Raw genomic sequence first — 17,024 nt, forward strand, 5'->3', positions numbered from 1 at the left:
TAGGTCCTCACCCACCATCATATGATGTAGTGAAATGACCCATCATATGAAGAAGAATACCCTGAAGAGACCAAATACATCTTCTGCAAGAGAAATAATTGGCACTGGGACCATGTAAACACATGCAATGGAATACCAAAAACTATTGCCTTAAAATCATAATCAGATATACCCAAATCTTGGTCAAAATCACAGTCAATTGCTACTTCATGATTCACTTAAAAACCTTCTTCTCATGAAGAAGCTCAGGTGCAAGAAGAAGATCAGGTGCAAGATCACTTACACCTGGAAAATCACAAGGAAAAGCTAAGTTATCTTCTCCATCTCACCATGGGGAGCTACCACAATCAACATTTGCATTAGATGGGGGGCAGAAGAGGAAGGTCTATGTATGTGCCTCAAACATCAGTGGCTCTCCTGCATTATATTTCAATTTAGAAAATTAAAATGACTATAGAAGAATAAAATCAACCAGATGCTTTGTCTCAAATCTTTCTGACTTCTTTCCATTGAATGGGCTTCAGAAGATCTATGCCCATCTTATTGAACACTATATGATCTGAAGTCTGAATACCACCACACTTGCAGAAACACAACATTAACCGAAGAAAGTAACATTTTGGTTTAAATATGATTCATTAACTTGAATTACAAAAGTAATATAGAGAGTGATGGAATTCAATTTTCCTCTCACCTTATTGCAATACATGAAATAGAATGAATGAGTCCTAGGTTCTTAACAGTTTATCTAAACATCAATAAATAGGAACACATATGAGGAACCAAAAATCATCTACCTCAGTGTGAACTCCTTGTCCTAAAAGAAAAAAACTAAGAATTTGAATATATGAGGCTTTGCCACTTGTCAGCAATCTCTCAAGACAAAAGAGATTTTAAGTTCCTTGGAAGGCAAAAAAGAATGATTGCAGGAAAAGTTTATTTGACTTTGATCAATGTTGTTCAGCAGAAGCTCCACAGTCTAATATCGCCTTCATCATAGAATTCTTCAAATGTTGGAGGAGCAAATGAGAAATTTGAATTGAGCAACTGATCTGCATACTTGGGCAACTGTAGGTCTGCAAAACCAAACCATGGATCCGATGGACGTGCAGGCTCTTCAACTTCACACATAGTGTAGTTGGCCCAAACTGGGTTTTGATCGGAAACAGAGGAGGAAGGTGAAGGAGATGACATTGAGGGTGAAGATGGTGAGGTTGAGAAGGAAGAGGAAGTTGGAGGAGGAGGAGGAGGAGGAGGAGATGATGCGGAAGTGGTAGCACTGTCTTCAGAGGTATAGTTAGCAGCTGCAGCTGCTGCAACTCTTTGTATTGATTTAGGAGACATGACTGTATCAGGGAAGTTAGATGAGTGAGCCAGGGAAGGGAAGTTGAGATTGGCTGATGAGCCCTTGAGACATAACAGTGCAGCATCATAGGCTCTGGCAGCTGCTTCTGGGTTGGAGTAAGAGCCTAACCATATCCTTGTTTTCTGATTTGGTGCTCTTATCTCAGATACCCATGAACCCCAACTCCTCATTCTCACACCTTTGTACTTCCTTTTCTTACATGATGATGATGATGATGAAGAAGAAGAAGAAGAAGAAGATGGCATGGATTTTGATGGGTCTGGTTGGATCTTTTCCTCAGACTTCACCATTGATGGAGATAACAAGACAGAGAATGATGCTGTGTTGCTGATGATGCTGCTGCTTCTTTTTGACTTCTGCAATCTGTAGCTCTTCTTAGCTTCTTCTGGTTCTAGTATTCTTCTTCTGCTTGAAAGTACTGTAGGGAGAAGACAGGGAGGCTGATGTGAGGAAGGGTGAGCTTCAATGAGGTTATTTATAGGGAAAGTTTCAAGTGAGCCAAACAGTTAATGTTTTCAATAAAATTAATACGTTGGGTTCTTTTTCTTCAATTAAAGGTCAATCTAAGGAATACCATTTACTTCCCAAAACAAGATCAACCTGTTCCCTTTTTAAATGTGAAAAGAAAAGAACTTTGTGGTTAATTCTATAGTAGATTCTTTTCCCTTTTCTCTTTTCTTTTTTCCTTTTTTTTGGAATCAAAACACATGATGGCTTGAAGCCTCACTAATCAATTAAGGTCACGGCCTCTGATGATCCTGATACAATTTTTATTACTAAACTCTACTCTTTTGGAGCATTAAAAAAATGCAATACAGATAACCAGTTCTTTAATTTTATTTAACAAAAATCACTGGATTTTATCTTCAGCCCCAAGCAATCAATTCTGCAGAGAAGACTCTGGATCCCATGTGCACCAATGGGGTTTTCCAAAAGAGCTATAAATACAAATAAGTAAGAACAATTTTTTTCCTTTTTCCAAAACTCTCTTATGACTTACCCAACAAGTCACTCCTTTCCAGATAGAACTGTAGAACTGTAGAAGAAGAAAACAAAATAAAATTTCATGAAACATGTAAACACCACAAAAAGGCAAATGGGTTATATTCTCTAACATGAATGTTGTTTAAATCTCATTTATTTAAATAATAATAAAAGTCTAATCAGAATCTATAAAAGAAAATAGAAAGAGCTGGACTAATATAGCCTATAACCTATTTGTTTTAATTCTCCAAAGAAAGAAACATAGGATTCTCTGACGTAGCTTCTAGGATTTTGCGGAAGAAGAGAAGAGGAAAGAGGTGAGAAATAGATATATATTGGAAGACACACATACACCAGCACATCCACACGCTTATCCCTTCATCACGAGCCACAGCCCACACAGCCTTAGCTGTTGCACCACTGTCTTCAAGTTCTATAGCTGCGCGTCATGACTCCTGCTTTCAGATCATATTAATTTAAGCAAAGCTTGCCCACCCATCTCTCTCTCTCTCTCTCTCTCTCTCTCTGGGTCTGATGGGAGTGATGAGATATTTTACTTTATGGTTTGAAATGGACTTTTGAGACTGGGTTCATGCTGTTCTTGGTGGGAATTTTGTTGAACTAAAAACTGGGTAATATGTAGGATCTTTAAATAGAAGAACATAGGACTTATTCAAACAATTTCTAGTAGTTGTTTTTCAAAGTCATTACGTCAGGAATTGTGACTTTTGGGTAATTTAGGGTTTGGATTTACTCTCTCTTCATTATATTCTCTCATTCTTTCAAACATGACATCTGTCATCCATGCATGGTAGTTGGAGGTTGAGAATTATTTAAGGCACTAACCGGTGGTCCATGAACAACATTTTAAGTTAATTGACTTTTTATCTTCTTTTCTTTTTCAATTGAAGGGCAAGAGACTGCTGCGTTGATCAATGAAAATTATATATATGGTAAGCATTGTTTTACATGGGATTTTCGTATTTCCATAAAATAAATAATGGTTATTTGGTTTTTGGAGTCTATATGCATTGGTCAATAGCACTTGTTTATACGAGATTTTTGTCTTTCCATAGGGTAGTAGCTTAGGGCACATAGGCCCTTTATGAGGGTGGGGGGCACAGGGATAGTCTAACTGATGGAGAAGATCTGGATCCGTAAATTGACACTCGTTTGATAACACACTGACAAACAATTTCTAATGTTTCTTAATTCGAAAAACACAAAAGTTATTGAAATTTGGAAAACAATTTCCTTTTGTTGTTTTTCCAATCTTAATGATCGGGATTGTTCAGTTCTTCATGTTGTCTATTTATATGATCAAAGTTCCTCTTTATTTCGATGTGAGATACAGATTGTCGTCAATTGTGCTACCCTCTTAGGGTTCCAAACCTCCAACGCCATTGTTGCTCCATGCTTACTATCTTTCGAATAGATGATGTCTTCCTTGTTATATTTTTGTCCTCTAAAGACAGCCAAAACCATAAGGTAGGGGTCCTTCGCTAAAAGGGAATTATCCCTATAAATAGGTTACAAATTTTAATGAGAAAATACATGAAAATAAACAACATTAGTACATTTTGTGATAAAGATTGCAATTGGCCCAAGTTGGATCAGATTCTTTAAAACCCTAACCCTACCAAAGGCCAAGGCAGGTTACACACTTAACCTTTCCCTGACATTGGCCTTGATCGTAACCCTTATTTTAAACACAAAACAAAAAACAATTCGTAATTCAATATTATTGCCTAAAATGTGGTAAAGTTAGACCAAATCGAATTAAGTCCAGACAGATGTGGATCATCTCCCTGATGAGGAGCACTATGTGCTCTCTCGACGGCACTACAACCACAAATTATGTGAGACCCACAAGTAAAATAATAAATAATAATAAATAAAAAAAAAAAAACTCATCTCCCTAACCCTATGGGCCCTCTTGTAATTTGTGGTCAACAGCCGTCGGGGGAGCACAGAGTGCTTCTCGTCCGGGAGACAATTCGGACTCAGTCAAACACTCAATCATTAGCTAACCACGACCCAAATCTAAGATCACCTTGACTTGGCCCCAACCATCCCTAAAGGCTACCTTTTCATGCTCAAGACAAACCAAGACAAATTTAAGCCATCAAAATAAAAAATATACACTATACCCCTATCTCGTGATAGTCAAAACGTCACAAACCCTTGTGTGATAAAGAACAAAAACAAAAATAAATTTGTGAACCCTTGTGGTAATGGATCTTACAGTCTAGCCGAGCAAGGAAAAGTTAATTTTTTAAAGGTTGAACCCCCTATTAAAGGTAACCAATCATTTCCCAGAAAAAGTAAACCTCAAAATTTGACTGGCAAATTGGGAGTCAATTCACCTAACCAGTTTCTTAATTACCTTGGAGATGATTAAATTAGAATTGTTCAGAAAATCTCCTTGATATCTGTTCAAGAGAGTTATAAATCCTTGTTTATCATCAACTTGCTATAAACTAAGCCATCCATGAACTTTCCTAACCACACTAGTAATATAAATTTAAGTATAAATTTAACCTTAATTACTAATACCATTATTAAGGTTTTATATTAAAACCCATATAAAGATTTCTGGTTTTGGGTTCTTTCTTTCTTGCTTTCTTCATGGAAATATGTGCTATGGGAACCTGTGTCGTCAAGCCGTACAAAGCCTCTCCCTCCCTCTCTTCTCTTTCCCTCTAAGTTCACACACACAACACTTGGGAACTAATAAACTAACATACTAGGAATCTCTTTGGGATATAAACTAAGTATGTTATGAAATCAGGTAGCTGCAGGTATCCTTCCTATAAAACCATATTTTATTAAGTCCCTCACATGTTCCACCCACCCTTCCTCTATATTTGTACCTCTTGTTTCTCTAGTTTCACGAAAATTTGTAGAATTTGTAAGAGGTTTAACATCCCAAAATGTCTCACAAGGAAAATTCTTCACAAGTTCACATTGGATTTCCCTCCATGGCTTTATGAGCTCAGAGCTTGCATTCTGTGTTGCTTCTACCATGTCGGCAGGTTTGATCTAAGTTCTGAATTCAAAAGAATAAATGAAATAAGTTTCTCAGGTGTTAAGTTTGCCGACTAGTCCTGGTGGGTCCATCTTGATCAGGTCATACTAGGGTTGAATGTAAATAAATCTTAGAGTATCGAGTTCGACTCTGCTCTCCTCACGGTAGGTATATAGCACCATCCCTGATACTCTCCACCATACAATTAGGGTTACATCATACAATAAGGGGAGGCTTCACAGTGTCAACTTTTGATGGTATGATGTATGGTGAAGAGGCTAGGAGTAAGATTATATACTACCCTCTTAAGGGTATGAGGAGTCGATCTCAGTTTCCTTGAATTTGTCAACTCGACTACTTTGGTGGGGTTCTTAAGTTAAAAGGTGTTTCAAACGATGTACTCAAATTGAAATAAGTCTCAAAATGTCACAAAGCATTTATCATAAATAATTTGAGAATAAGATGTATCCATTATGATCAGTGTATGGTAACATTTCTGTATTGTTTCCTCGTTTTCAAGTAAGAAATTGCTTTTAATTTTTCATTGCATTTTCACGGTTTCTTATTATTTCTTGGTGTTGAAATTATGTACAGTTACACAAGAAAAACACGTTTCCTAGTAAAAAAAGAATAATGAATGACACAAAAGAATAAACTTTGAACATTTAGGGTTTCAAAATAAAAGGTTATGTTTTGATGTAAAAAATATAAGTATGTCCCCATGCATTGGATGATAGCATTTTTCTGCCTTTTCAAAAGAAGTTCTTTTATTATTATTATTTTTTATCACACACACTTAAAAAATGGAGAATATGTATGATGGTTCGATGACAAGTATAAGAACAGTGGGGGTACAAAGTAATGAATTTTCAATTACAGTTGGGCTACATCAATAATCAACTTTAAGTCCATCTCTATTTGCATTTGTAATGGATGAATTAACAAAAAACATTCAGGATGAGGTACCTTAGTGTATGTTTTTTGTTGATGATATTGTGTTGATTGATTAGACTCGAGTAGAGATTAATACCAAATTAGAATCATGGAGAGCAGCTTTGGAATCAAAAGGCTTTAAACTAAATAGAACGAAGACAAAATATCTAGTTTGTAACTTTAGTCATGATCAAGTAAACGACGAGGTGGTGATACTTGATGATAAGGAGATTCCTCAGAGTGAATGTTTTAGGTATCTAAGTTCAATCATAAGTAAAAGAGGTGATTTAGACGATAATGTTTCCCAAACAATTAAAATAGAGTGGATGAAATGGAGAGGTGCGTTCGGGGTCTTGTGTGATCGGCGTATTCCATTAAAACTTAAAGGAAAATTTTATAGGACCGTTGTTCGACCAGCTATGATGTACAGTGTAGAGTGTTGGGCTGTTAAAAAGAATCATATAAATAAACTCAATGTGGCAGAAATAAGGATGCTAAGATGAATGAGTGGCAATATTATGATGGATAAGATAAGGAATGATCATATTAGAGTTGATTTGGGAGTTGCTCTCATAAGTGATAAGCTTCGGAAAGTCGTTTGAGGTGGCACGGCCATGTTCAACGGAAACCAATAAATGCTCATGTACGGAGAAGTGATATAATATAGATTGAAGAAACTAGAAGAGCTAGGGGTAGACCTAAGATAACCTTAAGAGAAGTAGTGAGAAATGATATGCATAGCTTAGGTGTGGTATCTAGCATGGCCTCGAACAGAACTAATTGGAAGACAAGAATCTATGTAGCCGACCCCATTTAATTGGGACAAGACTTATTGTTGTTGTTGTTCACTTAAAAAATGGGCTGAATTACATATAGATGATTTGAATTGTTCCAAAGATGCAAAAAAGCACAAGAAACCAAAAATAGACCATACAGCCCCTAGGTCAATCAAATACTGCTTTTGTACTTCTCATGTATATCCATGCATCCCCACTTCTACTTACTATTCTAACTCTCAAGCTAAAATATATATTGATTGGGTCAAAAATCCATACTTGATTTGTTTAAACAATCAATAACCAAAATTAATTCTACCCAACATGGACGGCTACATCTTTTAATGGTCCTTAGTGCAGTTCTGATTTACCAGTTTAATATGTTCATTTCCCTAGATTAATTTAAGTAGTATTAGCTTAATTACAACTCTCTTGACTTGCGCCGTATAATTAGACCTATTGCCTATATACCTCCGTACTTAGCATATAAATGAAAGAGACAACAAATGATAATCTATATTAATTAAAATCTAAGCCAACTCAAAGTAGGACCATTAAACACTAATCCATATATATAATACAAATACAGAAGAAGAGATTGAAATATGGAGAGAATGGGCAAGAGATTCAGATGCTTGAAGGATGTTGGGGTATGAAGAGGCAAAGTCCATGTGGGTTGTAGGGACTCAGAAGCATCGGATACTCTATTTTTGTCCCTTTTTTTTTTTTTTAGAAATTTTCGTATATACATTAAATACAATAAACAAAGGAAGATCGAAAGAGGTTTTTTTTTTTCCTTCATATATTATGTTGCACTCATTGAAATTTATTCTATTTGTAGAGATCCATACTTCTCAGTGGAGAGGTCAGCATCGTTCCGATTGCTCGCAACAACGCCCCTCCCCCCCCCGGGAGGATGTAATCAAGGTGCGTGCAAGCTGGCCCTGATGAACCTCAGTTTCCAAGAAAAAAAATTTATTCTATTAGCATCTTTCCTATTTCTGAAATTCTTAAATTCATTGTAATAGCATATTTTGTATCCTCAAAATTCTCAAAGTACACTGCTTTACAGTCAAACCCACTTCGACTTTTAAGGAAAAAAATTATTAAAACAAAAAAAGAAATAAAAAAAGAAGAGCTAGAGGTAAAGAAAAATCAGGTTTGCATCTTTTACAATTCTTTCACTGTCATTTATAATTTTTACACTCTGTAATTCTCTATAATTTTTATTTAGGATGGCGACACATGTCAATTAATTATTCAATCGTTACGATTAAAACCCAATTAAGAATTAATCTTAATTGTAATAATTAGATAATTAGCTGCCAAGTGTCGAAATCTTAAATAGAAATTTCAAGAAATTACAAGAAATTGCGAGAGTGAAAATTGTAAAGGATGTGAGAACCCAAAAAAATCTTGACTGATTTTTAATTATTATCTTTTTTTTTTTTTTTAATTTCTCGTTTGAAAGATTCAATAAAAGTACATATGTTTTTTTTCTATTTCAAAATTAATAGTGTTAGGCACAAAGAGACATTAATAATATAATAAATTTGTGAGTGTAAACATAATCGTCTACAAATCCAGAAAGTGCATATGTAATTATTCTTTTATTTAAAATTTCGTGATCAAGTGGGCACCCATGCTTGCTCATTATCCGTGTTCTTGTGGTAGATTCGTAGAAACCAGAACCACCAAACAACACATAGCTACTTCAAGCTCTGAAGATGAGAGAGAGAGAGAGAGAGAGAGAGAGGTTTTATGAACTGAACCTTCCATGAAAGTTCAATTGCTGCATGGGGAAGAATTTTCTGGGTTTTAAAAAGAGCAAACCAAATCTTCTTGGGATGGCTCACATAATGGGAGAATGATATGATTGGAAGTACAAGAAGGTACGGTAGGGATGAACTTGTTGACTAAAGGAAACCAACCTTCCCAGGCTTCTTCGTCTTTCTATCTTCAAATGGTTAACAACTGGAATGAAAAGACTTGGTGCCCATGTGAGAACTCCTGAGTCAGAAGACCCATAACATCATTTTTTGATCACTTTGGTCAAAGGAAGCATCCAGGGAAGTGTTGTTACAGAAGGGATGAAGATGTCTCTGTTGCGTGTGGCGTTCGGTTGTTCACAGAAGGAGAAGATGTCACTCTTGTACATGGGGTGTTTAGGTTGTCATCCAGAGGAATTCAAGGTTTTTTTTCAAGCAATCAAAGGAACTCACTTGATGCATCCACTGTTCAATTTTTTATTTCATTTTTATTTCATTACTGTTCAAAAACTCACTTGTAAATATTTATTTACACTTATAATGGATGAATTAACCAAAAACATTCAAGAAAAGGAAAGTTCTTTGGTGTATGTTTTTTACTGATGAAATTGTATTGGTAGATGAGACTCAAGTTAATACCGAGTTACAATCATGGAGAATACTTTTGTACCAAAAAGCTTTAAACTAAGTAGAACGAAGATTAAATATCTAGTTTAAAACTTTGGTCATGAATAGGTGGATGACAAGGGAGTGAAACTTGATGATAAGAATATTCTTTAAAGCGATTGTTTTAGATACCTTGGTTCAATCATAAATAGAAAATGTGATATAGAGGATAACATTTCCTAAAGAATTAAAAAATGGTGGACAAACTAGAGTGTTGTGTTTGGGGTTTTGTGTGATGGATGTATTCCTTTAGAACTAAAGAACCATTATTCGACTAGCTATGATGGTGTAGAGTGTTGGCTTGTTAAAAAGCGTCACGTAAATAAACTCAATGTGGCAAAAGTGAGGATGCTAAAAAGAATGAGTGGCACAACTAAAGACGATAAGAACAATGAATGATCATATTAGGGCTGACATTGGAGTAGCTCCAATAGGTGATAAACTTCGAGAAAGTCATTTGAGGTGGTACGGCTACATTCAACAAATGCCTATAAATGCCCTTGTACTAATCCAAATTGAAGGAATTAGAAGAGTTAGGAGCAAACCTAAGACACCTTAAGAGAAGTGATAAGAAAGGATATGCATAGCTTACGCCTAATATCTAGCATGGCCTCAAACAAAGCTAACTAGAAGGCAAAAATCCATGGAGCCGACGATGATTACATCATCATCATGGTGTGAATTATCGATATCAGACGAGAATCCAATTTGATATCACTATCTGCCTTCAGCGCCGAGTTTGCCCTTTCTATCCATTGCGAGTCAAAAATCAAGTTTTCTTAAGGAAAATCAGGAGTAAAGTTGATCAACATGGAGTAACCTATTCCAATCCTATGCATCGAATCAATTTATGACAAAAACCTAATCTGATAGCATGCAAGAAGACTGTTATTATCCAACTTTCTTTTAGGAGTTCAACTACGTAGTGGATAGTAGGGAAAACCGCTTATGGCACAACATAAGTTAGAACTTCATTTGAGAGAGAACTCAATTGAGAGAGAATTCTTCAACACTCAAATTCGTGAGTGGGAGATGTATATTAATATTATTTGAATTTGAATTACAACTTGTTTACAATCAAACTCTACAACTTGTTGACACTTTAACCATAACTCAAACTCTTCTTGTTCAGTTGGAAATAAAATCAATTGATGATAGAGTTAGTTACAGTGGATTTGAATTTGAATTTGAATTCGTAAACTTATCTTTTACACTCCCCCGCAAGGTCATTGGTTGAGAACAGACAATGACCTTGGATTTTAAAATTTTGAATCTCAGGGCAAATAAGCCTTTAGTTAGAATGTCTACGATTTGGTCTCCTATGGGAACGAATTGGATTGAAAGATTTTTTGTGGCGACTTGTTCACGAACAAAATGATAGTCAATATCGATGTGTTTGGTTCGTGCATGGAAGACCATAATAGCAGCAAGGTAAGTAGCTCCAATATTATCACAATATAGGGTTGGTGCAAAAGTGACAACCCCAAGTTCAAGCAGTAGCTAACGTAACAATATAAACTCAGCGGTAGCATTAGCAACCCCTTGTACTTAGATTGTATAGAGGAGCGGGCCACAGTGGGTTGTTTCTTGGAACTCTAAGAGGTCAAGTTAGGGCCCAAGTAGACACAGTAGCCACTTGTAGATTGCCAATCAGTAGTTGAACTGGCCCAGTCTGCGTCACTAAAGGCAGTGAGAGAAAGATTAGTTGTGGGCCCGAATAGAATCCCATGGGATGGGGTCCCTTTTAGATAACGAATAATTCGTTTAACCACAACCGAATCATCAATTATAGGGCAACGCATATATTGACAAACTCTATTGACAGCAATTCAGCAAATGCTATATAAGGGCGTGTGAGAGTCAAATACTGAAAGACACCTACAGTACTTCTATATTGGGACTGATCATCATAGAGGGGAGGTTCCTCAGAGTTTGCTTTGGTGATGGAGGTCGGGGTTGCTACTGATTTGGCTTCATGAATATTAGTCCTTCGCAAAAGATCTAAAGAATATTTCGACTGGCAGAGAAGTAAACCGTGAGATGAGCGAGTGACCTTGACCCCTAAAAAGTAGTTTAAATCACTGAGATCTTTGATGGCAAATTCCTTGCCAATGGCTATATGACATAATTAACCTCGGAAGAACTAAATCCAGTGAGGACAATGTCGTCCACATATACAAGAAGATATATTGTTTGATGCACTGAAGTATTAAAATATAGTGTCGTGTCAGATGAGGACTGTGAGAATCCCAAAGTGAGTATATAACTGCCAAGCCAATGAGACCATGCCCTAAGGACCTATTTTAAACCATATAAAGCTTTCTGAAGATGACATACATAAGTAGGTCTCTCTGGATCAATGAAACTCTATGGTTGAACCATGTCAACCCCTTCAACAATTCTTACTTTATCTAAAGTGCTCCATGTTCTTTCTATTAATAAAAATGTGCTCTCTATGAGTAAATTTACACGTGATAATGGTGTTTATGTCGAATTATATCCAAGTTCTTGCTTCGTGAAGGATCTCAAAACGGGGACTGTTCTACTTCAAGGATCAATTGAAGTTGGCCTCTATCACTTCCATCCACCATCTGCATCTTCCTTTGTTCTCTCAGCGAACGTGTGTCTCAATAAATGTGGCATGATCAATTAGGGCATCTGTTGAAGAGAACTTTGGACTTTCTCTCTCGCAGTTCTGACCTGCATCAAGCTTCATCTACTTCACCAGTTTTGTGTGTCCCATGCCAGATGAGAAAATCATATAAATTAGCTTTCAAGTTAAATAAATCAAGGGCTATACCTCCATTCCAATTATTGCACTCTGACATTTGGGGGCCCTCTCCGTCACCGTCTACACAGGGTTATAGTTATTATATTTCCTTCTTGGATGATTACAGCAGATTTACATGGTTTTTTCCACTTGTACATCATTCTGATGCAATTTCGGTATTCAGGGCGATTCTATTATTATGTAGCCAATGTCTTTCATTCCAAGATTCAAGTTTTTCAATCTGATGGTACCAAGGAATATGAATATTTTGATCATTTTTTTAAAGAGAGTGATATATATCATCAGTACTCATGCCCACACACTTCTGAACAGAATGGGAGAGTGGAACGGAAGCATAGACATATAGTAGAAACAGGCCTCACTCGTATGGCTCGTGCTTCAATCCCCCCTTATTTTCTGGCCAGCTGTCTTTGAAACGGCCGTCTTCTTAATTAACAGAATGCCTACACCAATACTTGGGAATAAATCTTCATTTCAGGTGTTATATCACAAAGATCCAAATATTTTATTTCTCAGAATCTTCAAATGTACATGTTTTCCTTGGATATGGCCTTACAACAAAAATAAGCTGCAATATTGCTCCAGCCAATGTATTTTTCTTAGATACAACAACTCACACAAGGGGTATGTATGTTTTGATCCATCTCTTGGCTAATCTTACATCTCTAGATGTATAGTTTTTTATGAAACCAAGTTTTCCTTTTGAAACTCAACCTCCCAACCACACTTCCTGCTCTCACTTCACTCCCACCATAGTTACAATTGATAATCTCTTTTCAAATTCAAATTCAAATTTTGAAATCTCCCATCCCACCCGAAATTCCAATTCAAATTTTGAATTCCCACCCAACCCGAACTTCTAATACAAATTCAAATTTTGAAATTTCTAAAACTCTATCTCAACCTCCCACCACACCCAAAATCCTAGGCCATAACCCACCTCCAACATCCCAACCAGCTCAATCTCAATCTCAACCTTACCATGTGCAGACCCGATCCAAAACAGGTCATCTCAAACCCATCTCTAAACTGAACCTCTTAGCCACCTCTCTTGCTGATAATCCTAAAACTGAACGCACCTCATATACCACTGAGTAAAGACCCCAAATGGAGGAGCCATTACCAATATGAAGTTGATCAGTACCATGGTAAGGCACTGTTGTATCCATGTGGGTTATATTGGACGTAACATGATGAATGGCGCCTGAGTCAGGGTACCGAGAAGGATCAAATGAAGCCATGGATGCTACCAAGAAAGCTTCTGGGGAAGAATTCAGCTTGGAGGCATTGGCACTTGATCCATAGCAAAAATAACATTGCACCACTATATGATTAGTTTTGTTGCAAATCTGACAAGCAACCATAGGGGTAGGGAGGAGAAGGGGAAAATGCGTTGCATGTCGACCACGATTGGAGTAACCTCAAGCTCATCCTCTGCCATAGCTGTGAGAGGGGCCACGATTTCGATTAGGGGGTGGGGGGTTGATCTGGTGGATCGATTCACTTCCAATGAAGGCAAGTCAAGTTATTGTCTTGTTTGATCTTTTAAGATTTTTTGATTCAGTAAAAGGCCTATGAAATCATCAAGGGGAAGAGGGTCAAGACATGAGGTAATGGAGGTGGCAAAGGATTCATGGCCTAGGCCGCAAAGCATTGTGAGGATAATATCAGCATAAAAAACTAAGTGAGCAGCGGCAGTGAGATGGTCAACAATAGATTTAATCTTCTGAACATACTAGGCTATAGAAGAGTGGCCTTTGCAAAGTTGCAAAAGTTGGAATTTCATTTGCAATTTGCGAGCTTGAGATTGGGAGGTGTAAGTCCGTTCAAGGGAACTCCAAGCAACGTGGGAAGTGGGGAGACCAACGATTTGAGAAAAAGCACTTTCAAATTGGGCGGAGATGATCCAAGATAAGATCATTTGGTCTTGCTTGCGTCATTGAGAATATGTAGGGTTAGGATTGGACGTGGTGTGGGTGATGTGGTGGAGGGATTGGGCATTGGTCTGAGGAGGAGCTGGATTAGTTCCATCGACATAGCCATAAAGGTCATGTGCATGAAGTAAAGAGAGAAATTGCGATTTCTAGAGGAGATAGTTGCTTTGATCAAGCTTTATAGGTAGGAGAGAAATGACGTTGGTAGGTGAAATCAGAGGAAAAGCCATGGCAGTGGAGGAACTAGAGGAAGTAGATACACTCATTGTGGGGAGAAGAGAAGGTCTTGAGGATCATTTGGAGACAATGGTCAAAGGCTGAAAAACTAATTCCAAGTTAGAATTTCGTTTGAGAGAGAATTCTTCCACACTCAAATTCGTGAGTGGGAGATGTATATCAATATTATTGAATTAAAATTCGAATATTTGAATTTGAATTACAACTTGTTTACAATCAAACTCTACAACTTGTTGACACTTTGACCATAACTCAAACTCTTCTAGATCGGTTAGAGATAAGATCAATCAAGGATAGAGTTAGTTACGATGGATTTGAATTTGAATTCAGAGGTTTATCCTTTACATCATAAAAGCAAGAAACTAGAACCCAACGCTTACTGGGAACCTACACCCTTTAAGCAAGCTATTGTTTTAAATCTATATCTTTCCATACAAATTGACCCTAAAGTTCATAGCACTCTTTCAGTGAAATAGCTTTAATGGTTTGTGATCATTTAGCCTCATGGGCGTCTAGTGTAGTGGAGAAAACTAGAGAAAAAGCATTAACATCATTGTAGTTAGCAGCTAGAAGGTATATCCATTAGGGGATCTGCCTATAATTTAATCATAAGTCTTTTGCGGTTGCAACTAGGCAAAAAAAATTGATCCTAGTGAATAGTCCAATACTATAAGTCTATAACTCTATAAGTGATAACTGATAAGTCCATAAGACTATAACCTAAAAGTTATATAAGTATTAAGATTTACTTGCCTAATGCATTCTTATATTTGGTTACGCAGCTGACTGGTGGGTTTTATATGGAACTAGTTCACCAAATCTCAGGGACATAGCAATTAAAGTACTCTCACAAACTTGCTCATCCTCTGGTTCTGAGAGGAACTGGAGCGAACATATTGGGAAGTAAGAGGCTCGAGGACTTAGTGTAAGTGCATTACAACATGAGATTGAGAGTAGGGCACATACAAGATGATATGGATGACGAAAATCGAGAACCGATTGAGTTGACTAATATATTCCATGAGCCCCCCGCAGAGGATGAGGAAGATGATGTTATATAAAGTGGGTTAGGGATCGAGGTGGCCCAATGATGGATGGGCCAAGAGGGCAGCCGGATCCTACCATTGCTGCTGCCATGGGCCCAGATGTCATGGCTAACCACATGTCATCTGATGAGGGCCAGGCTACTATAGTAGCATTAGCAAAACCAAGTGTACCATTTTGGAGCCACCCGGTCGACTTGAAACAATTGCGGTGATGTCTAGTAGTGGGAGTTTAGATGATGTTGATGATACCATCCCTCCAAGTTAGTCATTGAGTCATGGAGGCAGTCAGGCTGGTGGTGTTGCTGGTGGAAGTCAAGGTCAATAAAAGGAGTCACCTCCACCAGGTCCAAGTCATCCGACACATGTGAGTCATAGTTCCCCTATCTCCCGAACTTATATTAGGAGTAGGAAGAGTAGATCAAACCAGGGGACAAAAGAATGATGATGCAAGCATGCAGGATCTTGAATTTAATATGGGAAGCATGAGCCTAGATCATGGTCATAGTGGTTAACAACAGCAAGGTTTGGCCAGTTGGCAGTCATTAGAGTACCTATATGGGGATCACAGCATCGGGTCAGATTACATTGGTTATTCTTCTTATGGTGATCATGTTATTCCTCAAGACCCTACACCTGGAGAGTACACATATGGGATTGAGGTGGGCTGTTGACGACTAGTTTAGAAACCCTTACCCATTATACTCAACAAAGAACACGAACAACAAGAACAAGAATGGCTCTTTCACCCACCCTCAATTGACGGTTACCCCAGCAGTTCTATTCCTCTCGGTATTCTAACATGGAGACATATCAGTCCCTCATAAACCAATATGTAACATACTACAATGATGAGTTGACTTGGGAGTCATATATGGCCACCGTTCAAAATCGCTTAATGCGAAATGTTGAGTGATACTCTTGTTGTCTTGTAATCTTGTTACTCTTGTATTCTTTTGAACTTATGGATTATGATTTATGACTTATTAAAAGTCTAAAACTTCTTATGGTTGTAAAATTTTGAAGACATTTAAGTTCTTTGATAGTTTGACGTGTAATGTATTTAATACTTGATAGTTGATAACTTGAATTACTTGATATCTCTACACTACTTGTTGTCTAACCTTGCATTTCATAGCATTTTGGTTTTACACATAGGGTCGACCTAAAAAACATACTTAGGGTTATTTTCACACAAATCGAAGGCCACCCTTGTGTTCAAAACTCAAAAGGCCTTAAATAGGCTAAATACCAAATTTCAGCCCAACTGAGATCCTAAAACCCATCGAGATGGGCCACCGAGTTTATGCCAAAAAATTGGTATATCTCGACCGAGATCTAGCCTTCTCGGTCGAGATCTCGATTTTTTTAGGTGGCGAGATCTCCCACCCTGTCTACATGATAAGAGAAGACATTACCCGGAATCTCCCGAAGTTCGATCAATCAATATGATAATGTCATTAGAAAGTTAGTCATAGGTATCTTAGAAAAACTTGA

The 17,024-nt window shown here is 37.3% G+C and overlaps 1 protein-coding gene across 1 annotated transcript; it reads right to left on the minus strand.

The window, feature by feature from the left end:
• Positions 1-376: 376 nt before the first annotated feature.
• LOC149015979 (Integrase-type DNA-binding superfamily protein) lies at positions 377-1,803 on the minus strand. Its single transcript, XM_089156389.1, has one exon. The coding sequence runs from the start codon at positions 1,654-1,656 to the stop codon at positions 961-963; it is 696 nt and encodes a 231-aa protein (XP_089012515.1). The 5' UTR covers positions 1,657-1,803; the 3' UTR covers positions 377-960.
• Positions 1,804-17,024: the final 15,221 nt, after the last annotated feature.

The sequence above is a fragment of the Hakea prostrata genome, chromosome 5, assembly GCF_041222555.1.
Source record: "Hakea prostrata isolate BN-2017 chromosome 5, UWA_Hpros_2, whole genome shotgun sequence".
In the NCBI taxonomy this organism is placed as follows: domain Eukaryota; kingdom Viridiplantae; phylum Streptophyta; class Magnoliopsida; order Proteales; family Proteaceae; genus Hakea; species Hakea prostrata.

Bases quoted from the DNA above. Each gene is read 5' to 3' on its own strand.
- LOC149015979 (XM_089156389.1), bottom strand. From the start codon at position 1,656: ATGGTGAAGTCTGAGGAAAAGATCCAACCAGACCCATCAAAATCCATG.